Raw genomic sequence first — 21,531 nt, 5'->3', positions numbered from 1 at the left:
TCTGCTCACACAGCAAAAAAAATAATCACAAACAAACCAAGGTAAAGCAGTGAATTTCATCAACGTGTGTACGTGTGTGTCACATCCAAAGACAGTTATTTCTACCCAGTGGTCACATCGTTTCTTCAGCTGCCAATGAGGCTGCCACTTCAGAATTAGTATGACACAGCAGAAATCCAGACTGCTGGTTACAAACACATCCCAAACTCCCTCTTGTTCCCAGCACATCACTCCCACTGCCTTCTCAAGGCTGGCATTAACTTAAATGTGAGAAGGTGATGAAACAAATAAAATAATTTAATCCAGTTGCAAACAAATGTTTTTGGTTAGATTAACTCACAGGTAAAGTTTCCCACTCTACTTCAATACTCAGTTACATAAATACCAGGGCTTTTGTGAGAGAAGTAGTAAGAGAGGGAGGACTGAAAATGCCCTGTTTGAGCAGCAGCAATGACTCATGGCACGTTCAAATGCCATGTAACCACGTGGTTCCTGATTTGTCTCCTGCCCATATATCAGCACATTAAAGTTTCTGCGATGTACAGCAAGACATATAAAAAGTTTTCATCACTTTTTTTCCTCTCAAGTTCTGACTTTCAAGTATGAATGGTAACTGAAAGGAGCGATCTTTTTTCCTTCAATAATGATGTGGAGCATTTTCTAAAAAATGAAACAAGTCAGAACTCCAACACTCCAGTCTAGCTTTTTACAAGATGTAAGGAAAAGCTCTAAAATGGATGCCAGGTTACCTAAGTATTACAATTAAACTCTTGCATCCTAATCTTATAGTTGATATAAATACCTAGTATTTCATAAGCAGTGTCACGGAAAACATACTCATGGAAAAAAGAACATTGACATCTACAGAACATTCCCTGCGAGATTTTCCTCAGCTGAATGATTTCCTTTAAAAATATTTTAACTGACTCAATAATTAGAATATGGATATCATATTGGACATGCTAAAACTGCTCTGTGTCATCACTCCACAGACCAATAAATCAAACTATAAATCTGTTCTGTAGATGTGATAAAACACTATTGCATTTTGTTTAGTGGGGTTGAGGTAAGAATGAGGAATATCAGCACTTAAAGGTCCCTCAAGGAACATGTTTACCTGCGGTGGAGTATAAGGCATGATATCCAATTCACTAGATAACGGGGTCTGAAGCTGAGGCATGGAAGGTGTTTCAGTGATATCACCTTCCTCTTCTCCCATCTCTTCCATGTCCTCATCGCCTCCTTCCAGCTCAGCAAACTTTGCTTCTAGCTGCTGGATTTTCTTCTCCAGAAGTGGAGATGGTTCCTTCTGAGGAACTATGGGTTTTCTGAAAGGCACAGGAGGAAGACAGAAGGAAGATGAGAATACACTCATACTCAACAAGGCACAGCAAATATTTTGAAGAGAAAACCAACTTTTCTCCACATTTTCAAAGTGAGCAGGCTGGGAACAGGCAAAAAAGCTGTGTGGGGGGACAGGCAGGATAGCTGATCCCAACTGACTAATGGGATACAGAACCACAGAATGGTACCAGTTGAAAAGGAGCTTGAAGGTTCCAAGCTCTGCCAGGGGCTGATGGCCACCCACTAGAGATCTGGCTGCCTAGGGCCCTCCCAATCTGGCCTTAACCATCTCCATATTCAACTGACTGAAACGAAGGTGATGGATGTGGGGTTATGGCATTTGTCTTTCCATGAAACCACAGCTTGTGCTGAGGCCCTGCTTTCCAGCAAGCAGCTAAACATCTGCCAGCTGATGGGAAGTAGAGAATTCTTATTTTGCTTTGCTTGCATGCATAGCTTTGCATCAGTAACTATGCTGCCTTTATATTAACAAAAGACTGTTTCTTGCATCTGCCCTTTTCATTTTCTCCTCATGCTATGGGAAATGTACAAGTGGCTGCATAGGGGCTCAGCTGCTGGGTGGGTCAACACACCTCAACACAGAGTGCTCAGGAGATCTCCACATCCCCATAACATTTTTACCTAAAATAGTAAATTTCATCATCGACAACTTTTGCAGAGAGTGAAAATCTCTTGAGCCCCTTAAATTTCTTCATTTGTTTGTCGCTTTCGTTGTAGCGGCTCTCACACAGGAAAACATCATTCTCAGAAATTTCAGTTGGTCTGCAGCAGAGGAAGTCCTTGAACGACAGAACAGCACACTTGCCTGCAGAAATGAACAGAGCTGGGTAAGAAGGCAGATCCTTTACAAAAAGGGGTGGAAATTCAGATTTTCACTAGTCATGTAAGTATCAGCCCACTGTCTGACCCAGCTGTGGAAAAATACATCAGCTGACATCTCTGTTAAGTAATGTCACTCATGAGAAACCTACACCAACTGAATGCAGCTTTTGGAGTTGTTGTTTTTTTTTTAAAGAAAAAAAAATAGAATTAAAAGATTAACAAAAAAAAGCCATTGCCAGTCACAATGCATCTGAATTACAGAATGAAGTATGTAACAGTCATCTCATTCAACAAACCAAATATCAACCTCCTTCTGAGCTGACTTTCCAGGTACATATACTGGAATAATTACATGAATAAGCAAGGATAATGGAGTTTTCTACTCTGTGACTTCAGATTTTCGTTTGCTTTTTCCTTTTAAATGTACAGAGTGCCCAGTGGGTTTAAAGTTGCTAGGAATTACCCAAAATGCACGACATAGGACAGGTCTCCTCCAAGTTACTCAGAAACACTTCCTTCTTGTAGAACATTTTAGTTGGCTCATGTTCAGTTTCTTCAGGATGGATGAAGATTGGACCAAAGAAATACGCAGCTCCATCTCGCACCCACATCTTTTCAATTCTGGAAAGAAAAACATATCACTGACATCAGTGCAAGGCCATCCTTGCTAAGGGAGTAAGCTAGATACACTGGGCTGCTCAGGAAGACTGTGGGCACGAAACAAGTACTGAAGTGCAGCCTGCTCTGACTGTGCAGCCGTTACCTTTTTTAATAGGCTGACACAACTCCACCTCAGCCTAGTAAGAGCTTCTAACACAGTCTCATTCAAAAGATTTTTTTCTCCCATCCTCTTCTACACTTTTTTGCAATAATCCAGTCTTTTGGCCAATGTATTCTGACAGACACAAACTGCAATAAAGAAGTGTGACCTACCTCCCTACCCGAGGCCGCACTAATCCATGCGATTTTATGAAGACGCAGTCCCCAACCTTAAGCCACATATCATTGTAACAGAGCTGCTCAAAGTAATGGCAACCAGGCTCCCCATTAGACATTTCTACTGGTACATCTTCTTTGTCCTGCAAAAGAAAATGCACTTAGAAGCTTGTGGGACAACGGAAACTAAACACAATGATGCCAGGTGCAAGGAGAAGAGTATTTGCTCCACCTTTATGTCACCAATAAGAGGCAACACACCAACTAGACAAGTAAAAGCAAAAATTAGGGGACTTGGACTTTAGAAAATGAAATATCCAAGCCAGAGCTATCCCTCTATGTACGTTGCAAGCCTTCCTATTTCATAATCAAAGCTGTAATTTTGCCAGTAATTCACAGATCCTTTTTTGTGCTATTACTACAAAGGCATAAACTTTGAAGCCTTATCTGTCTACTTTGATGGCTTGTTTTAAAGCACACTAAAACTTACAGAAGGCAAGAATTCAGTATTTGGTGAAGTTAAAAGAAATAAAAGCGTAATGATCATTTATCACAGTTACACAACTGCTCCATGCTTTTAAGAACAGAATCATGCAGTTTGCTCTATTTTAATTTCTCTTTGGTGCCTCAAGCTTCATTTGACTTCTCTGTTTGTTATTTCAGAAAGCCAATGGAAACACAGGATATCCCCTCAGTGTGTGTCAGGAAAAGACTTTAGAAGCTTTCATCCTCTTGGTAGAAAGGATTTCTTCTTTTGTCGTGAAGCAAATAAATACAGTAATACACACAGTGTATACTAAGTGGCAATGCTGGACATTCCATTTTGAGGCTCTGTTAGAGTGCTCAGAATGTAAAATAGACTCGTCTCATTACTCCAAATTTATTTCATATAAACAATTAAACTTACTGCAATTTAACACAATTAAAAAAGTATATTTCCTTATGACTTTAAATACAATAAAATAAACCAGTTTTCCTAGTAGGTTGTGCAGAAAAAAGCAGTTTGAAGGTAAACTACTTGGTTGTTAACCACAAACCACAGTGTTTATTATGTACTGCTTACTGCTGCCTTGCTACTAACAATTTTACTGAAAGACTACTTCAAAAAGCAGGTTAGAATCATAGAATCATAGAATCACTAAGGTTGGAAAAGACCCAAAAGATCACCCAGTCCAACCGTTCACCTATTCCCAATAGCTCCTACTAAACCATGTCCCTCAACACAACATCCAGCATTAGGATCAATGTCAGTTGAAATTAGACTTTTAGATCCACTGATTCTCCAGGATTGCAACAAAGTTTTTAGTAGAAATATTATTTTCTACTGAAGCAGTGAAGGAAAAAAAAATAACCCTTACCATGGTCACAAGAAAGCATTTTGTAAAACCTAGCAAATAGGTACACAACTCACTTTTTGCTTAGTCGGGTTATAATTTGTTTGTACCTCTGTAATGAATGTAAAATAACTTTAAACATGAATATTATACACATTTTTTCCCATGGCTGGATGCTGAGAAACCCAAGTTGTGCAGGCTTAAATGTTCATCATTCTTTATCTGTCAAACCTTTCCATCTTGCATACCTTTTCGAGATGAAGGATACTTTCCCCCACCTTACTGTCATCTAACGTATCAGAGTGCTTCTCCTCCTCTGCTTTGTCTGTATTAGCAAATACAGAAGCAACACGGACCACAGGCAGGGGCACATCGCGTGGGACGAATCTTACAGAGCTGACAGGCATAGTCCACAGTTTAATCTTCTTAAAAGATTTTGTCTTAGCGGAATAACGCGACTCGCAGACATACACATCCTCATCTCTAAAGTTTTCAGGACACAGTTTAAAATATTCCTGCAGAACGAAGAGGACGACATTTTTAGGTGAAATATTTCAGCAACGTTCCCACACCCAGCAGCCACCAGAATTACAGCGTACTCCCTTTTGTGCGCTCCAGCTTTCTCTATGCTTTTATCAGAAGCCTTTTCAGACTGATACAGCCTGTCTGCCGAGCTCTTCTCGTACAGTTTCACAATAACAACAGGGTATCAAACATGGGACAGATAGCAGAGACTTCATCTTCTTACCAACACTGCACTCAAGGGGAGTCTCAAGTATTCTTCAGCCTTTACGACATTACCTGCAGTTTCTCTAATAGATTCTCTGAGAAATTCATTAGCTACTCATCTAATTCGTAAGTGATTCCAAAAAGCAACCAGCACTGACAATCAGTGTCATGTGGATGAACTACGGAGCTTACAAAGCAAACAAAAAACACAAGCAGTACATGGGAGCGAATCCTTTTTAAAACTTTATCTCAGTGTTACTAAAATGCCTACAGATCAGAGCACCTACACCTCCTCAAGAAAACAGCACAGAGCATAGCAAGTCAATAAACAAATTAGTCCAAAGAGTTTCTCACCTTAACAAACATGACCACACATTTACCCAAAATTTTGCTAACTGGAACTTTATTATAATAGTCACTTTTAAAAACCTCTTTCTCCAAGAACTTTCTTGTTGCAAGATGAAATGTTTCATTTGGTCGATAAAACCAACAGCCATATAGCCATTTCTCTCCTTTAAAAAAGAAACAAAAAGAGAGGAAGAAAGGAAAAGATCTAAAAACGTGTATTCTCTAGTGCATGAAGAAGCAAAACAAACTGCAAACGGTTTTCTTTATCAGATAGCCACATAATAATCAGTGAAACAAATTTAACCAATTTAAGGAAGAAAGATTCCTTAACTGCTTTGGGTAAAGAAAATTAGGTTTCTTAGAAATCCTGCAAACTTTTTTTCCCCCCCAGAAGAATTAATTTCATCTTTGTTTTGCTGAGATCTGCAGAATCGATCATTTACAGGAAACAGACTCTGCAACTTATTTATAGGTATCTTTTACTTCCAAGCCTTCAAATGGCTTCCAACATTTGCAGTTATACGTGTCCAACTTTGGTTCAGAAATTTCTATTGCCATCCTCTGCATCTAAATTAGAAGAAGCTCAATCCACTTCAAAATGCCTATTTTCTGAGATGCTGACAATTTGGGGACGAGTTGAGAAGAACATAAGAAAAAAAATTATGTGTTGATCCAAGAACTTTCTTTCTATTCATAATTATTTTGGGACAGAGCAACTCAGAAACAAGAAAAAATACTCAGCAGTCCACACATTTCTGCAAATCCAATAGTTAACACAAAAAAGGCTCAAATTTGAAGATGGAAACAGTAATAAGCTTCACTGTATTGTCTTCCTGTATGAAAAGCACCCTTACCAGCAGAATCTTCCCATAGCCTCTCAATACAGACTATGTGAGGTTGCAAGTTGGCTTCAGCAGGCTCCACGTAGACATAGTCTCCTACGTGGTACATGCTGTTCTTGAAGCTGCAATCCTGGCTGTAGGTCCGATGCAAGCATGACAGCCCAGCTGAGCCAGAAGAGTCTTCACTCTTTTCAGCTTCTGTTTTCAAGAACAGGTGGAAAACAAACATTGCTAATTCTACATTTACATGTTAGCCATGATTTCTGATGTGAACACTTGCACCTTTGCTTGGTGCTGAATAACTCATGAAGAGCAATAAAAGTGTGTCCTACAGAACAAGAGAGGGACTCCAAAATCAAGCTACCAACTTCTTAACCATTTAGGAATTATGTTTCCTGGATTGAATCAAATAAGTTTTGTTCAGTGAATTATTTTAAAATTGTAATGAAAATAATTACTTATAAAACAGTATTTTTGTCAGTATTGTTGACCATAACACGTATGCAAGAGCAAGTAAATGTGAAGACAAGCAGATGGCTGCAAGCAGGTGAATGACCACGAACTGGTAATGCTTGTTGGCTACGAGTGTAGTGTTGAGCAGGCATTGAGCTCTGCTCTCTGGTGAGGGAACAGCACAGAGCTGCTGTGTCAGGGGAGGGTTGGGGTTCAGCACCAGGGGGTGCTGGGCTGCACAGGGCAGTGGTCACAACCCCAAGCCGCCAGAGCTCAAGAAGCATTTGGACACTGCTCACAGACATGGGATTTGGATTTCAGGTGGTCCTGTGCAGAGGCTGGAGCTGCACTTGATGATCCTCGTGGGTCCTTTTCAGATTTGGATATTCTAAGATAACTGAGTAAACAGAACCACCTGAGTTTTACTGAGCCCTTCAGGTGAGGAAAGATAAACGCTGACAAGACTGACCTCAAAAGCCTTCAGAAAGGCATCTATTGCTTTCTTTGGGTTTTTTTAATTCTCAGTGGAAGACCAAAAAAGGGTATTAACAGCTGCTGTTCCCTTACGGTACTGAGTTAGTTGGAGCAACCAGCTTTACTGCTGCTGACCTTAGTGCCACACGGGAAGGCAAACTGTCAGAAAGACAACTGAAGGACAAGGAACTAACAGCCCTGCTCAAATCTGTGGAACAGAACAGGTAGAGAGCTGTGCTGAGTCCCCACATGACATGCTCCACCAGCCATTGTATGTGCAGGAAACGTGAAACAAAAGATCAGTACGTATCTTGCCCCATGAAAGCCGAAAGCTTTTTTCCTCTTCATACCCACAGCAGCCAAATAAGAAATGCAAGAGGCTTACTTTGATGTCATCTCATTAGTAACAAGAAAGTATGATCAGAGATAACACCTTCAGCATATCAAGGAAAATTATATTTACCAAAAAGTAAATGACTCAAAGGTCCATTGGAACAGTCATTGCTAAGTTTATTACCAGCTACAATAAAACCTACCCAATTATTTTATTTTGTAATATAACTGGAGTTAGACTACTGTTTCCTCATGTGTTCTATTGAAGAGTTTACTTAGGGTTAGTGTCTACATTTCTCTCTGTTTCAAAGACATGTGGACCCAGCTGATAAGGATCAAAATAAAATAAATCTCTCATCACCTTAAAATATACCCTTCAGTAAGTGAAGCTGCAGCAACAGCAGAGCACACACGATACGCATAGGTATATTCTCAGTACATTTAATACCAATGAAAATAGCTACCTCTTTTCTCCTCCTCTCTTTTGAGTTTATCCTCCTCTATTTCTTTGGGTAGCTTTTCCTTCTTTTCTTTTTCTACATCATTGTGAAGGTGCTTGGTGGTATAACTGAGAGCAGGCGACAGAAGAATCTCTCCATTTTTACAGAGTTCATCTCGAATCTTAATGAAAAACTGCTGAAGTTCAACTGCATCCTCATAAATCTCTGAATCCGTCCTGTACAAAAGCAGGTACAATATAACATGGCAGAAACATAACTTTGTGCAGTCAAACAGGATCACACACACACACACACCCGTGGACCTCCATACTTTGCAATAAAACTCCTCTTTAAAAAAATAACGCTCTTTTACATCATATATATACACTTCTATAGCCTGTCTGTAAAATTACCACAGATGATTTCAGTATCTAATTTGGCTACTAGCTTAAAACTGAAAGTGTAAGCCTAGGAGGCTAAGCCTTGCTTGTCACCTACCCTTTATTTGAAAGAATTTACAAAATGAAAGTTTAGCAAATTAAGCTTAACCTGTGCTACTATTCAAATTTGAGTAGCAGATTAAATTGTATTTGAGCTACAGAGTTCATCATAAGGAAAGAAAAGGTATTTTTACAATGAAGAAGGTTACAAAGGGGTATGTTTACATCTCCTGGAAAATGAAACGGTGACTGATCGCCTGTAGCCAAAGTGAACAGTTTCCAGTCAAACACAACTGAATAGTTACAGGTCGTTCTTATCTGCAGAGGTATTCAGCTGAAGATGGCCTTTGCCTTTTTTGAAACTTACTGCAGGTTTTCCAGTTGCAAAACTTAAAAATCTCAGTGAAGGTGAAGAAAAAGGCAGATGAGAGCAACCACCGCTACCAGATTGCTCGATGGCCACACAGATATCAACTTAGAGAAGCATCTCATGATCCACCTCTAGGTGGAACTCTGACAAACTCCAGAGAGAATTTGCAGCGTAAAGCACTGCTGACTTTAAAAAAGAATGTGAAAGTAAAAAGAAGACAAGATCATTCAACGTAACTCAGGTTGATACAGTAAAAACAAAACAAAAAGTAACACCCAAATAAGCAAGCAAAGCAAAAGAACAAAACAGAAGAGACTGCTTCCAAGGAAATAATGACAAACTTTAGTACCGACGGGATGGGTGATGCATGCTAAAGCTTCACTTTACTAACAGATTTCTGTGCTTACTCATAACAGGTGGCACCACAGACACTGCCAAGTCGTGCTCCATCTGCTAATATGATGTCAGTTTGTTTTACAGTTTATCTAAAAGCAGCATTTTTTTATACACAAGTTCTAAAATAACAGAAAAATGAAAACCAACTGCTTGAGACTAAAATTACTTGCCACTGGCCCCTGCCAGTCTGTTCATTTTCAAGCATTACTTCTGAGAACTTAAGGAGTAATAGCAATATTAACAAAGATGTCTTTCCTAATTCAAGTTAAACACTGCTGGACGTTTTAAAGGGCTCACAGCTTTGGAACAAATGTGGTTTTCATAAGGTTAACCTTTAGAGCATTAGCATCAAAATTATAGCAGAAGCCTAAATTTTTCCTTGTTTATAAAAGAAAACTTACATTCCTTTGAAGACATGAACAAACTAAAATTTCTGAGCGCTCATTCCAAGAAAAGCAAACACTAAAAATAAAAACTTGAGTCTCCCTAACCAACAAAACACGCTGTATGGCAACAGATATCTGCAAAATGTGGCTTTGCTCACCTGTTCATTCTCCTTGCCCTCTCCAGTACCTCAAACATGTTCTCCTGGAACAAATCCAGTCGTCTATAGCGATTATTTTCAACATTTTTTCGGATAATGTCAAAAGTCAGAGGAGGTTTATTCGGGAAGTTGGGATCAACAGCAGGAATCTCAGCTAGGGAATCACTGTAGCATCTGCCCTCATCATCCTGGTGGCTCATAACAGATACAAAAAGGTTATGGATAAGTTCCTGAATTAGCAAAGTGACATTGGGCACATGAGAATCCTCATCTCCTTCTATCTCTCTTCGAGTTTCAAGCAAAACTTTATGCAGGACCAGGGCATCTTTGTAAATCAAAGATTCTGGCTCATTGTAGGTGCAAGCGTTGTTGAACATCATCACAAAGTCTTCTACCATGGAATCGATATCCTGGTATTTATTGGCCATCATGTGACTTCTGATCTTCTCCATGTCAACCGGCTTCTTAATGGTTATGTAGTAGTCGGGCAGCTCAGACCGAGACGGCAGCCGCAAGAAGATGGCGCTCAGCCGCCTGCCCCGTTTGTCCGTGTAATTCTTAACTGCTTCATACACCTCGTTCAATTTCTGCTGCATTGGGGTCATGTATTTCGATTTTTTGGGGGAAATGCCACTTTTTCTACCTGCGTAGACAGAAGAAGAAAAAAATCATTACAAAAATGAGTATCAGTACTTCTTTGTCCACGCCTTTCTGTTAGAGAAATGCCCAGTGAAGAAGCACTTTACAGTACAAGCAAAGAAACCACTGAGCCTAAGCCAAGTTGCAGCTTCTTTTCTTATTTCTAATAATTGCATGGCATTTTTTTTAACGCTACATTTAGTGAACTCTGAATCATACATTGCTTTAAGGCCCAGCAGGCAAAGGTCTCTTCAGCCTTCAGCATGGAAAATAATTTTTTCCTCACCTTATCTCACTCTTACTAAGTTGCTTTACATTCAATTTGGCCTTATTAGCTCCTAATGTATTTTTCCTCCATGTCCATTAAAAACCCAGGTTATCACTAGTGCCAAAATTAAGCATAAATCAGAAACATTATCAGATCCTTCTATCACAGGTTTATGCCAAGTTAGAATTTCTAAGGGTAAAATAATGCACCTCCTTGGGTTACCAGTCAGAGGAGCTTCTTGACATATTCAAAATCTCCACTACTGCGCTGCATAGTACCTGCCTGTGAATTCCCTACTAACTGTAGTGTAGCAAAGAGGTGCACATTTCTGTTTTCAACAGTGCCCAAGAAGGACTTAGGTTGGATGTCGGGGGGAAGTTCTTTCCTATGAGAGTGGTGAGGTGCTGGAACAGCTGCCCAGAGAGGCTGTGGATGCCTCCTCCCTGGAGGTGTTCAAGGCCAGGTTGGATGGGGCCCTGGGCAGCCTGGGCTGGTATGAAATGGGGAGATTGGTGGCCCTGCATGTGGCAGGGGGTTGGAGCTTCAGATCCTTGAGGTCCCTTCCAACCCTGGCCATTCTGTGATTCTGCAACTGCACACAGTTACTCTCTTTAAATCTTTCTGTGCAATGTAAATCTTCTCAGCTAACTTCTAAGCAGATGTGAGTAGTAGCAAATTAGTTTTTATGGGCAATAGCCCCAAGAATGGACACTGTCACAAACTTTGCTTCTGTGTTTTCAATATTCTCCAATTAGACGTCAAATTTCCTTCATCATTCTGTGGAAATCCCAGATATCTGACCAGGGAAACTATGGTTGACTCAGCTTGTGAAGCATCTTACTTGTAAGCACGCATTACAGAGGTGTTTCTGAGTACACAGTGTAGCATCTAACATTTGGATAATATGCCACATCAATCCAGCAGCTCTAAACTTTTCCTCCTTCATTCTGTTACTTTTCTTGGAAATTGCGATATGCAACAGCACATACAAAAACTAACATGCATGTATAAAAACCACAGCTGGCATCATCATTTTGAAAATAAAACCATGCTTTGCCTGACAGTGTAAAAATGCAGACAACATCTCCCATTTCAAAAGGATGAGTCTGCCAGTCGGTATTCCTGGATTGGGCAAGTGTTCAGTGGAAGCACAGCAATTGATAACGTTGTCTTACTTAGCTTTAGTTTAGGGGATGCAACATCATCATCTTCAGGCAGTGGTCCCAGTTCTTTCCTTTTTTCTTTCAGGATCTTTTCCAGCATATGGGCATCATTGTATACCTATTGATCAGTCATCAAAAACAAAACAAACACAAAAGCAGGTTTACTGTGTTTGCCTCACACAGTGTGAAGAACTTTCCTGATGCACTCTAGCATAAGGTGATTAACTTTATGGCAGTAATTCCTGCTGTCTCAGGGTGCTGAGATTTAGTCAAATCCAGACCTTAAGGACAAGTTTAGTACTAGTCCTCTTGAGACATTTAGATGCTATTTTGAAAAAGATGAAGGCAAAATCAACTACGTGGTTGAAAAGAAGGCATTATTTCTCAATTATACACACTCAGCACATATATAAAGGTAAGCAGAATTGATAAACATAAATCAATGAGATATAAAAGTTTGATAAATTAGCCAATTAAACTTTCTTTTCCAGATTAGAAAACAAGGTTGTCTTATCAACTTCCCTATCAAATCATTCTGTTCAACAACAATCTCTCCAACTAACGCAGCTCCATTACAGAAGAAATGCCTAGAACAGCCCTCCTGGGTCTCCAAATCCAAGTCCAGCGTAGGCAACTGTTTCTGTATGTCATCTGATCATGTTTCTCATTAGCATAACCAGAGGTTTCTTACTGTCACCCTGTTCTGCAACATCAAGCTTGCTCACCTAGAAAAACACTTTTAGCTCCCAAGCATTCTCATGACCATCTATGCCCCTTTCTGCCCAACATCACCTTACATCCCCCTTTTAGCTGTCCATTAAGATATATTCATAAGTGAAAAGCATATTCATCTCAGATTACTTCTGCTATGCTAACAAGTCCATTCCTCTAGTCTGATCTTCCACATTCTCTACTTCCATGATAATGATGTTGTTTTTCTTTCGACTAATAGATGCCTTTTCAGAGGTTCTGAGCTCCTGAACAAGTGCTGGTGACCCTCCACAGTGCAAACACCTTAATGTGATAAATAATGAAAATTCAATAACCAGCTCAGAGTTATTATTAACATACAGGAGATACTCAGCTGACAGTTCTTTGTAGTGAAGCAATAAGCCAAGTGAACAGGAAGTAAGTGCAATCTTCATAGTCAAATAATTAAGGGAGCATGCTTCCCTTCATATTTATACAATTACACAGCAAATCAGAATTAAAAACTCGAGGAGAAAGAAAGTCACATTTCCCTTCTACCTAAGTAAACAATTACCATAAATACTGGAGCTAATAGTCAAAGCTGAAAAAATCCAACTATGTATCTGCAAATAAGGCTAAGTGTGACTGCAGAATCAAAACAGTACCTGGGAGCCTTCCTCATTATAATGCCTTGCATTTCGGAACATGAGCTTCATGTCGTCAATCATGGCTTCTTCCCCTACATACTTATCATTACGGATGTTGTGTTCTATCATTTTCAAGTCCATTGGCTCTAAGATAATTTTATAGTAATCTGGATAGTCCTTTTTGGATGGCTTAACCATAAACAGGTCGCAGAGCCGCCTGCCTGTGCCCGACTCTCGAGCTTCCAGAACTGCGTTGTACAAGATCTTCATTCGTTGCTTTCGCATGTTCTTTTTACTGTTAGGTCATGGAGAAGAATAAAAAGGGAAAGAATAAATGCTGAAGGCTCTTCCAGCACTCCTATCAAAATGACATAATTCTCTAAAATAAGAAAACAAGCACAACTTTAAGACAGAGTAGTAGAAATGCAAGTCTGTGATGGATTTCCAAATGAATTTGCAAATAACGACAGCACCACTATCAGTACTCTGCTAAATAAACAGGAAACCATCTTTAGGATATTATTTCCCCCCATTTCCACCTTGTTTTGAAACATTCTACAGAGTAAAACAAATCACTCGCTTTAAAAAATAAAAATACAAAAGATCAGATGGAGTTCTGAGCACTGTCCAGCTGCAGGGAGAACAGATCAGTCAGGAGCGAACACGTGAATCCAAGAACTCAAAAAATACAGCAATCACTGCCTTCCTGACCACCTCTGCTGAAAACAGAACATCAAAGATGTGAGACATTAATCTATGTGTATTTCAGCACCTTTTGCAGTAACAGATAGCAAGGATACTGAGAACATAGGAGGAAGATGGCCTGAATTGCCTAAACACGTCAACCACACTCAGAGCCACAAGTCAACCTTACCAGTACTGCAACACCCACCCTGAAAAGTGGCCACACCTCCATACTAACACCACAAATTCCACAGCCATCCTATGTGTGCTGTAAGGATTGGGTCATGAAATCTGACAGCATAACCAGGATGAAGATTGTTAGAAGGAAAAATAGATAAATCAAGTCCTGCATGGCTCCCTGTACATGCACTACAGGGTCTGTAACAAATCGGATGGAAGAAGAAAGCTTGTGTTACTGTTAAACTCAGATACCATGGCACATTTAGAAATGCATTCTCCAAAAAGCATTTTTGAACCATCTTTCAAATTGCAATCTCTACAAAACACTTATTCAGGTAGACGTAACTTCAACTATTTCTATAGACATCAACAAAAAAACCATCTACATTTGCAGAATGTATAAAACATCACTGTGAAGCAAGCCAAACTGCATTGTAGTTTTTCCATCACCTGGCTCCTTCTCAAAGATATTCATCTGAAATACACCTAATCTTGTATGGCTTTGTGCCTCTGATACTGCCTGCAAATAACTAACAAAATCAATGTTCCAACATGTCAGAAAAATCAAAATGGATTGCCTATATAAAGAACTCCCCTCTCCCTTTCTACCTTCACTGTTGGATGCTGTTAATTAATGGTTCACAGCAGCAGATGAACGATACCAGAACAGTTACACGGCCCTTGAATTCCATCCACACTTTAACATGCTTCCAAAATTTACCATTTAGTCTAACAAAAGTAGGTGATGCAAAAACAAAACAGAAACATCAAAAGCCTTGTTTAGACAGACTTATCTGACAAGTAAAAGGGGAAATTCGAACAACACCATCAGTAGAAAACACTATTACTTTCCCAACAGGATGCATTTTGCCTGGTGCATTAACATTTTCTTTCAATATCTTGCAATTCCTCCATGCTGCACCTCTGTGACCACCAGCTTTCACAGTTGTCTTTTACTTGCTGCCTCTCAGCAAGTCAATGTGATAGCAAATGCTGAACTGACAGCATCAAAAGCACTTTAGGTTAGACATAAAATACATACAATTACCTCCCTTACCTATGAAGATTTCTTCCTTCTCTTACCCCTCTTAGATGACAAGGTCTGACAGATACTCTCTTTTAAGCATTTCAGTATTCTTTTGCACAGGATCAAAGCACTGAATTTCAAGAATACTGATGACAATTTGACTTGGTTCATTAGATACTGAAGATCACAACAGTGACAATTTTTGCAATTTTTTCCTTCTTGATCTTCATTTGATGTGGTGGTTTGCCTTACCTTTCTGCTTCTTTTATTTTTTGCTCACATCTCTGGGTTGCACCACCTCCTAAATCCATGCTAATGTTTTCCCCGTGCAGATTTTTCTTCTGTGTAAGCGATGCACTTACTTGATTGCTCTTAAGTAGATCTTTGCTCTATTCATTCCCTTCCTCCCCCCATAACTGCTGTCATTTTGACATTAGGAAGAACTAAAAATAGGGGAGGCTGAACATCTAAGAGGGATGTTGAACTGCAGTTTCACACATAGTTCCTACACTTGAAATCATGTTACTGAAAGTCAGAACTTCCTTCAAAAGATAAGGAGAGGCAGAGAAACAGTCCAAACATTTCTGCCAAGATTTTCTCAAATGGTTTAGAGAATGGAAGAAGGAAAACGTATGCAAAGAGACATCAGTGCTTCCAGTGCCCACTTATTACAGTTCTGTTGACATCTACTAACTAGCCCAAAAGGAAACTAATGTCAGCAAACAGTTTTTAACTAACTAGAACAATTAATGAGATTAAGTTCCAGAGCTATTCAATCACTACACAAATGCTAGAACACAGCCTAGTGTTCTCTAAGAATAAGCAAAGAAAATAATAAATAAACAAAATAGCAATGTTAAAGTCTACAGGAGACTACAGAAGCACACACCTTTTCCTTTTGGAGCTTCCAGTATCAGATGTAGCAGAAGAAATCATACTGTCCCCATCCTCAATGTCATCTCTCCGAGCAAGCTCCTTCTTCTTTGCCTGAAGAAAGGACAAACGGCTGAAGTCACTGCTGGACACGTTCAGAACAATATTAAAGACCAGATCAGATGCACAAGATAAAATGCAGCTATGTGTTTTCTGCACATAAAGGCAGATGCACCATCAAAATATTTCATTTATCTATTACACGTGTGTTTGCAGACACAAAATGGTCACTGAAGTTCTTAGGGGAACAATTTGAAATCAAAGCCATTTCAGATTACAGCACGTAGCTGGAACATCTAATGAAATCTTCAGCATCCTCCACCTCTCTGTATTTAACTGTAAACTGAAATAAAAAAGGGGAAAGAGAGAAATACAAACAGCATTTTTTTCAATTTTCCTCACAACTTTATCAGGTTAGAAGCTGTGATAAGGAACAAGAGTGACCAAGAGACCAAGGTTACAGTTATACTGGAGGAATCGCTCCATGCTGCTCTTCATTCCCACACATCACCTCCTAATCAACTACTTTTGGAAGCAATTTTCAGACTACTATTTAGACATTATAGGACACTATGGAACACATGATCAACAAGCCAATCACAGCCAATAAAAACACTACTGCAAACACTACTGCAAACATGAGTCTTGTTAGAAATTGGTTTGGAAAAATATTACTTAGGGAAATAAATTCATATGAAAAGTTACATCCTTTTGATTGTTCTACTGCAGGTACCTGCATAACCTGCTGCATTTTCAGAACTCTCTTATAGATGGCAGAATTGGGGACATTGTAACGCTTGGCATTTTCAAACATTAAGTTCAGGTCAGCCTCCAACTGATCTAATGTTTCATACTCGTGGTTCTTCAGTTTAGCTCTGCAAAAGAAGAAAATTACAGATTACTTCACACACACAGCACCAAATCATACTTCAACAGCTTCATTTTTGTGAGAAATCCATATCCAGACAGCTCTTGTTATGTTCTTCCGATGCCACAATATCACCTTGCCATTGTAACACTAGATAAACACTTCTTTCTGTGTTCCCCCAAAGATGTCTGTTTGTTGACTGGTGCCTCACCTGCTGAAATATGCTTCTGGAGAAAGTTGGAAGGGCCAACAACACAAACAAGCTTTTCACACGCTTTGAACACAAGAGAACGCAACAGAAAATAGTAACACAAAGCAAGAAACAAGCAAAACAAACCAAAAATAATCCCCCCATGTTCTCTTCCAACTACAGAACTTCTGAGAAGTGCTCACGGATTTCTACCACAACAGCACTGTAGAATCCTTCTGCTGGTAACATCCAACCAACTGCTATTTCCTGGGTTCCAGCTGCATGTGCCCTACTGAACAGTAAGCGCCATCTCACAGCTGAAGAACTAGAGAGCTCTCAGTGGCTATGAGAAAACAATAAAAAGCTTTGGACAAACATCCTAGACTTAAGATGTGGAGAAAATTACTTGTTATCCTCATCTATAACACACCATCCTGGGTCCCTACATACCACTAAGATTCTAAGACATTGGTGTCTTGTTAACGTTTGTGTATTATTTTCTAGCTTATTTTTGGTATTTCCAACTGAAGTCATGCATAACAGAAAGGTTCTCCTGTCAGCATCACTCACTGCCATTCCAAAAATGGACAGTTACCAAGATAGCTTTCATTGCAGAGTGGCAAGAATTAAAATAAATAAAAGGGGAAAAAGGGGGAAAAGGAATTTTTGTACCAATGAAACTGTCATGAAGCAGAATCCATCTCCATTTGTACAACATAAAACTCCAACAAAAGCTATCTGCCTATGGTAACAAGTATGTTACAGTATTAAAAATGACTAATATTAAAAAAAACCAAAAACCCAAAATGTGAAATTCAGGATTTCTGTCCCCAAAGCCCCTGGCTTATGATGCACATACTCATCAATACTCAGGACATAAATACTGCTTCATGCTCTTGCCATCGTCCACTAACAAACTGTACAGGTCATGCCTCATCTCCTCCAGCTAGCCTGACTGCTGGCTGGTATGGAAAGCAAAATCTAGGGAGCAAAGCACACAGGGAGGCTCTGCAGTCCAAAAGGAACACTGAGAAGCCACTGCAGGACTGATTAATGAGCAACTAAAATGATGTCCAAATAAACACAATTCTGCCTCTTTGAACGGAAAAAGAACAAGAACCATCTAGAGTACTTAGGAATCAAATGCTACAAAAATTGAGAAAAGCATGTCCTGTGCAGAAATGAGTTCACAGGAGAGAAATGCCACCAGAGCTCCTCTCCTCGGGACACAGGTAGCAGCTGCACTGCCTGTTTCCAGGGGATCTCTCAGATGGAAGTGATCACTCACACTGACAAACTCACAGAACTGGGCTCTACTTAGGCATCTAACAATGTAAAGACCACCTCAGCTGCCTTAGCTTTGCATATTAAATACTTCATGTCTAAAATACCTCAATACTTTTCACTGCTACAGACAACCATTACAGGAAAAGCAGCCATGCTCCAGCAATCAGCTATTACTAAGCCTTTTTATATTACAAGATCTGCTCTTGGTTCATCCCCTGAAAGCAGGCCAGCCTGCACACATCATGCCTGCCTTCCACCTCTGCTCAATTGCTGCTTCAGTATCAGCAGCACGCAGTTTGTCAGCATCCTCACCGTGTTTGCTTCTTCCAGAAAACTGAAGTTTAGAAGGACTCAATGGCAGAAAGAACTAGAAAAATTGCTAGTCTCCCAATTAATATAAGGAAACAATTACAGAATCACAAGTCTGCGCTCTGCATGAGGTGTAAGGCCAGCTCCCAAACAAGAAACACAGAAGGCCACCTCTCAACTGAAGTACCACTTTTTCAATTCAGATTGCTTCTCCCCACTTTCCCTTAGCACCACTTCTCTTTGTTTGGAGTTGTTCTGCCCACAACACAAACTGTGCTATGCCCACATCAAAACAGATGAAAGTAAGCTGCAGGCAGAACAAGGCAGCAGCATTTCTTAGGATATGTATCCGACTAGCAACAGTTTCCTTTCCTTAAAAAGGGACAAGGGAACACAAGGAAAGCTTCTTTCAGTTTGCTTTTATTTTCTCACTGCAGTGGTCTGATGGTAACAGGCAATAAACTAAATTAATCTCCCAGTTCTGGGTCTGCCCAGCCCACAAGGCAACCAGTGAGGAACATCCCTGGCCTTACATCAATCCAGGAGCATTTTCCATCACATCTCCTCCCTCCACTGCTCTATGGAGCAGCAGTGGGACTGCAGCACGGTGGAGCCCAGCTGCCTGCTGGCATTATGCCGCCACAGTGGCAGACGGAAGGAAAATTTGCAAGGGATTTTGAATACTAAAGAGAAGAATTTTGTCTTCAGAATATTTTCCCAGTTGGCACATGCATAAATTAAGCAAACTGCAATACAATGATATATTATTTTTCCAAAAGTTATAATAAAACCTTAACCTAAGTGTTACTTTCAGCTATTAGTTCCATAAAACATTCAATTTAACCCAGAGAGCAGCCTCTGCCCCTTCAAGGTTAAGTCCCACTGATCAGACAAATATGTTTATTCTATTTTCAACTTGAGTATTAAATCTAGAAGTAACAAGAGCCAAACAAATTTAAGCTCCAGGAGAATCTCAACCCAGTGAAACAAAGTTCATATTCCTATGACACATAAAGTTGGATGAAGGTTCCTAAGAAAAGCTCTCAAGGTTCTTAAGTAGCGGATGTCACGCAGAACAAACTGCTTTCCATTAGACCACAGAATCATAGGGTGGTATGGGATGGAAGGGACCTCTAAGGTCACGCAGTTCCAACCCCCTGCTGTAGGCAGGGACACCTCCCATAGCCCGGGTTGCTCACAGCTCCATCTGGACTGGCCTGGAGAGCTTCCAGGGAGGGGGCACCCCCAACTCACTGGCCAACTTGTTCCAATGTCTCACCACCTTGACAGTAAAGATTTCTTCCTAATATCTCATCTACACTTATCCTCTTCCAGTTTAAAGCCATTTGCCCTCATCCTGTTGCTACATGCCCACATAAAAAGTCCTTCCCCAGCTTCCTGGAACAGAAGACACTGGGGCATGCCTATGAAGGCACTCATCTCTCACATGCAGACAGGAGAGAACAGCTGTTAGAGAAATCCCCAGTGGAATAAAGCCTCATGAACTTGCCTTCAGGATCATATTTACTGATGCTGTAAAATTTAAGGAGAAACACAGTTCTGGTAAGCATGTCAGTATCTGACACCTGCATTCCATGTAACAGTAAGTTTGGTGCATTCCTGCATTAATTCCTGACTACTTCTCCGGGCAATGAATTACTGAATTACTTTTAACAGTGCTAAATAGCCTCCATACTGCAGAATTCTAACATATCTTAAAGTCAAAGTCTGTTTAAAGACTCTGCAGCCCTGCACCTTGCTCTATTCAAGCTGAGGCAGGGAGTATCACACCAGTGAAGACAAACACCCCATGGGAGGGAATGAAGAGTGAGCCAAACCTGTCTCATCCATGTTCACTGTCAGAACAAGGGCACAAAAAAGAGGGAATTCCATCTGAACACGAGACTCCTTTCCTGAATCTATGATGGTTGCCAAATGCTGGGATGGTTACCCAGGTTGGCTGTAGAGAATGGGTGATGTGCACAGTGAGGTGGCTGGTAGGTGGCTCCATGCCAACCCTGGCTTCTGTACAGAGCAGGGCAGGAGGAAACAAGGAGGACACTGCAGCCATGGAAGGATCATTTCCTGCAGCCAGAACAGCCTGAGAGCAGCTCCCAGCTCATGCCACCAAGGATCACAGTGCTCAGTGAGTGATCAAGATGCTGGGATAGCTGTTATCTGTTCGATAAACCAAACACACCCAGAGCTGTGATATGCTAGAGATGATAAATCATTTAGTGTGGATTTTCCTGCATTTAACACACACAGACTCCTGAAATACATGATTAGCTGCAAAAGCTCCTATGGCAGTAGACACTCAGCCACCCATTTCACAGTGCACTCTGGCAGCATAGCCCAAATATCCAGGTGCCAATGCAGCAATCACTAGGAGACTGGGATGCCAGGCTGTACGCTAACACCCTTACTTTGTCACTACAACAATTAACCTTCTGTTAATTGTCCCCATCTTGTCCCCCTCTAGACCCATCACCTTCCTGTCCCCATCTAGGACCATCAGGTGCACACCTTGAATCTGCATCTTCAAACACGCAAACCAACAGTAATCATCTACTGTCCCCTCCCCTCTAAAACTCCCCTGCCCCCTCCCCCCCAAAAAACAAACAAACCCAAAGCAAAACCTAAAAAACCCTTCCATTCCCTAGGAATACCAACAAAACCATGCTCGTTTCAGTTTTCCCTAATGCACAACAATTAAGTACACATATGCATGACTTCAGGGCTTTTAGGCATAATAAAGGAGAACCCTATGTGGTATTTAACAAATAACTGAATTTCAGAACTTGCTAAAGCTACTTAGAC

At 40.3% G+C, this 21,531-nt stretch overlaps 1 protein-coding gene across 13 annotated transcripts in view; it reads right to left on the bottom strand.

The window, feature by feature from the left end:
- Positions 1–21,531, bottom strand: part of PBRM1 (polybromo 1) — a 61,118-nt gene that overhangs the window by 18,846 nt on the left and 20,741 nt on the right. For all 13 annotated transcript variants that reach the window (XM_048957680.1, XM_048957679.1, XM_048957684.1 and 10 more), the window contains 13 exons: positions 16,791–16,932; positions 16,014–16,111; positions 13,252–13,528; positions 11,909–12,014; positions 9,827–10,469; positions 8,101–8,312; positions 6,389–6,574; positions 5,541–5,698; positions 4,706–4,972; positions 3,121–3,266; positions 2,651–2,808; positions 1,987–2,170; positions 1,118–1,328 (listed from right to left, as the gene is read on the bottom strand). In XM_048957680.1, coding sequence (XP_048813637.1) covers positions 1,118–1,328; positions 1,987–2,170; positions 2,651–2,808; positions 3,121–3,266; positions 4,706–4,972; positions 5,541–5,698; positions 6,389–6,574; positions 8,101–8,312; positions 9,827–10,469; positions 11,909–12,014; positions 13,252–13,528; positions 16,014–16,111; positions 16,791–16,932 — 2,788 coding nt within the window. The remainder of the gene's footprint in view (positions 1–1,117; positions 1,329–1,986; positions 2,171–2,650; positions 2,809–3,120; positions 3,267–4,705; positions 4,973–5,540; positions 5,699–6,388; positions 6,575–8,100; positions 8,313–9,826; positions 10,470–11,908; positions 12,015–13,251; positions 13,529–16,013; positions 16,112–16,790; positions 16,933–21,531) is intronic.

Source organism: Lagopus muta, chromosome 11 (genome assembly GCF_023343835.1).
Source record: "Lagopus muta isolate bLagMut1 chromosome 11, bLagMut1 primary, whole genome shotgun sequence".
In the NCBI taxonomy this organism is placed as follows: domain Eukaryota; kingdom Metazoa; phylum Chordata; class Aves; order Galliformes; family Phasianidae; genus Lagopus; species Lagopus muta.
This window is presented reverse-complemented; position numbering and strand designations above follow the sequence as displayed.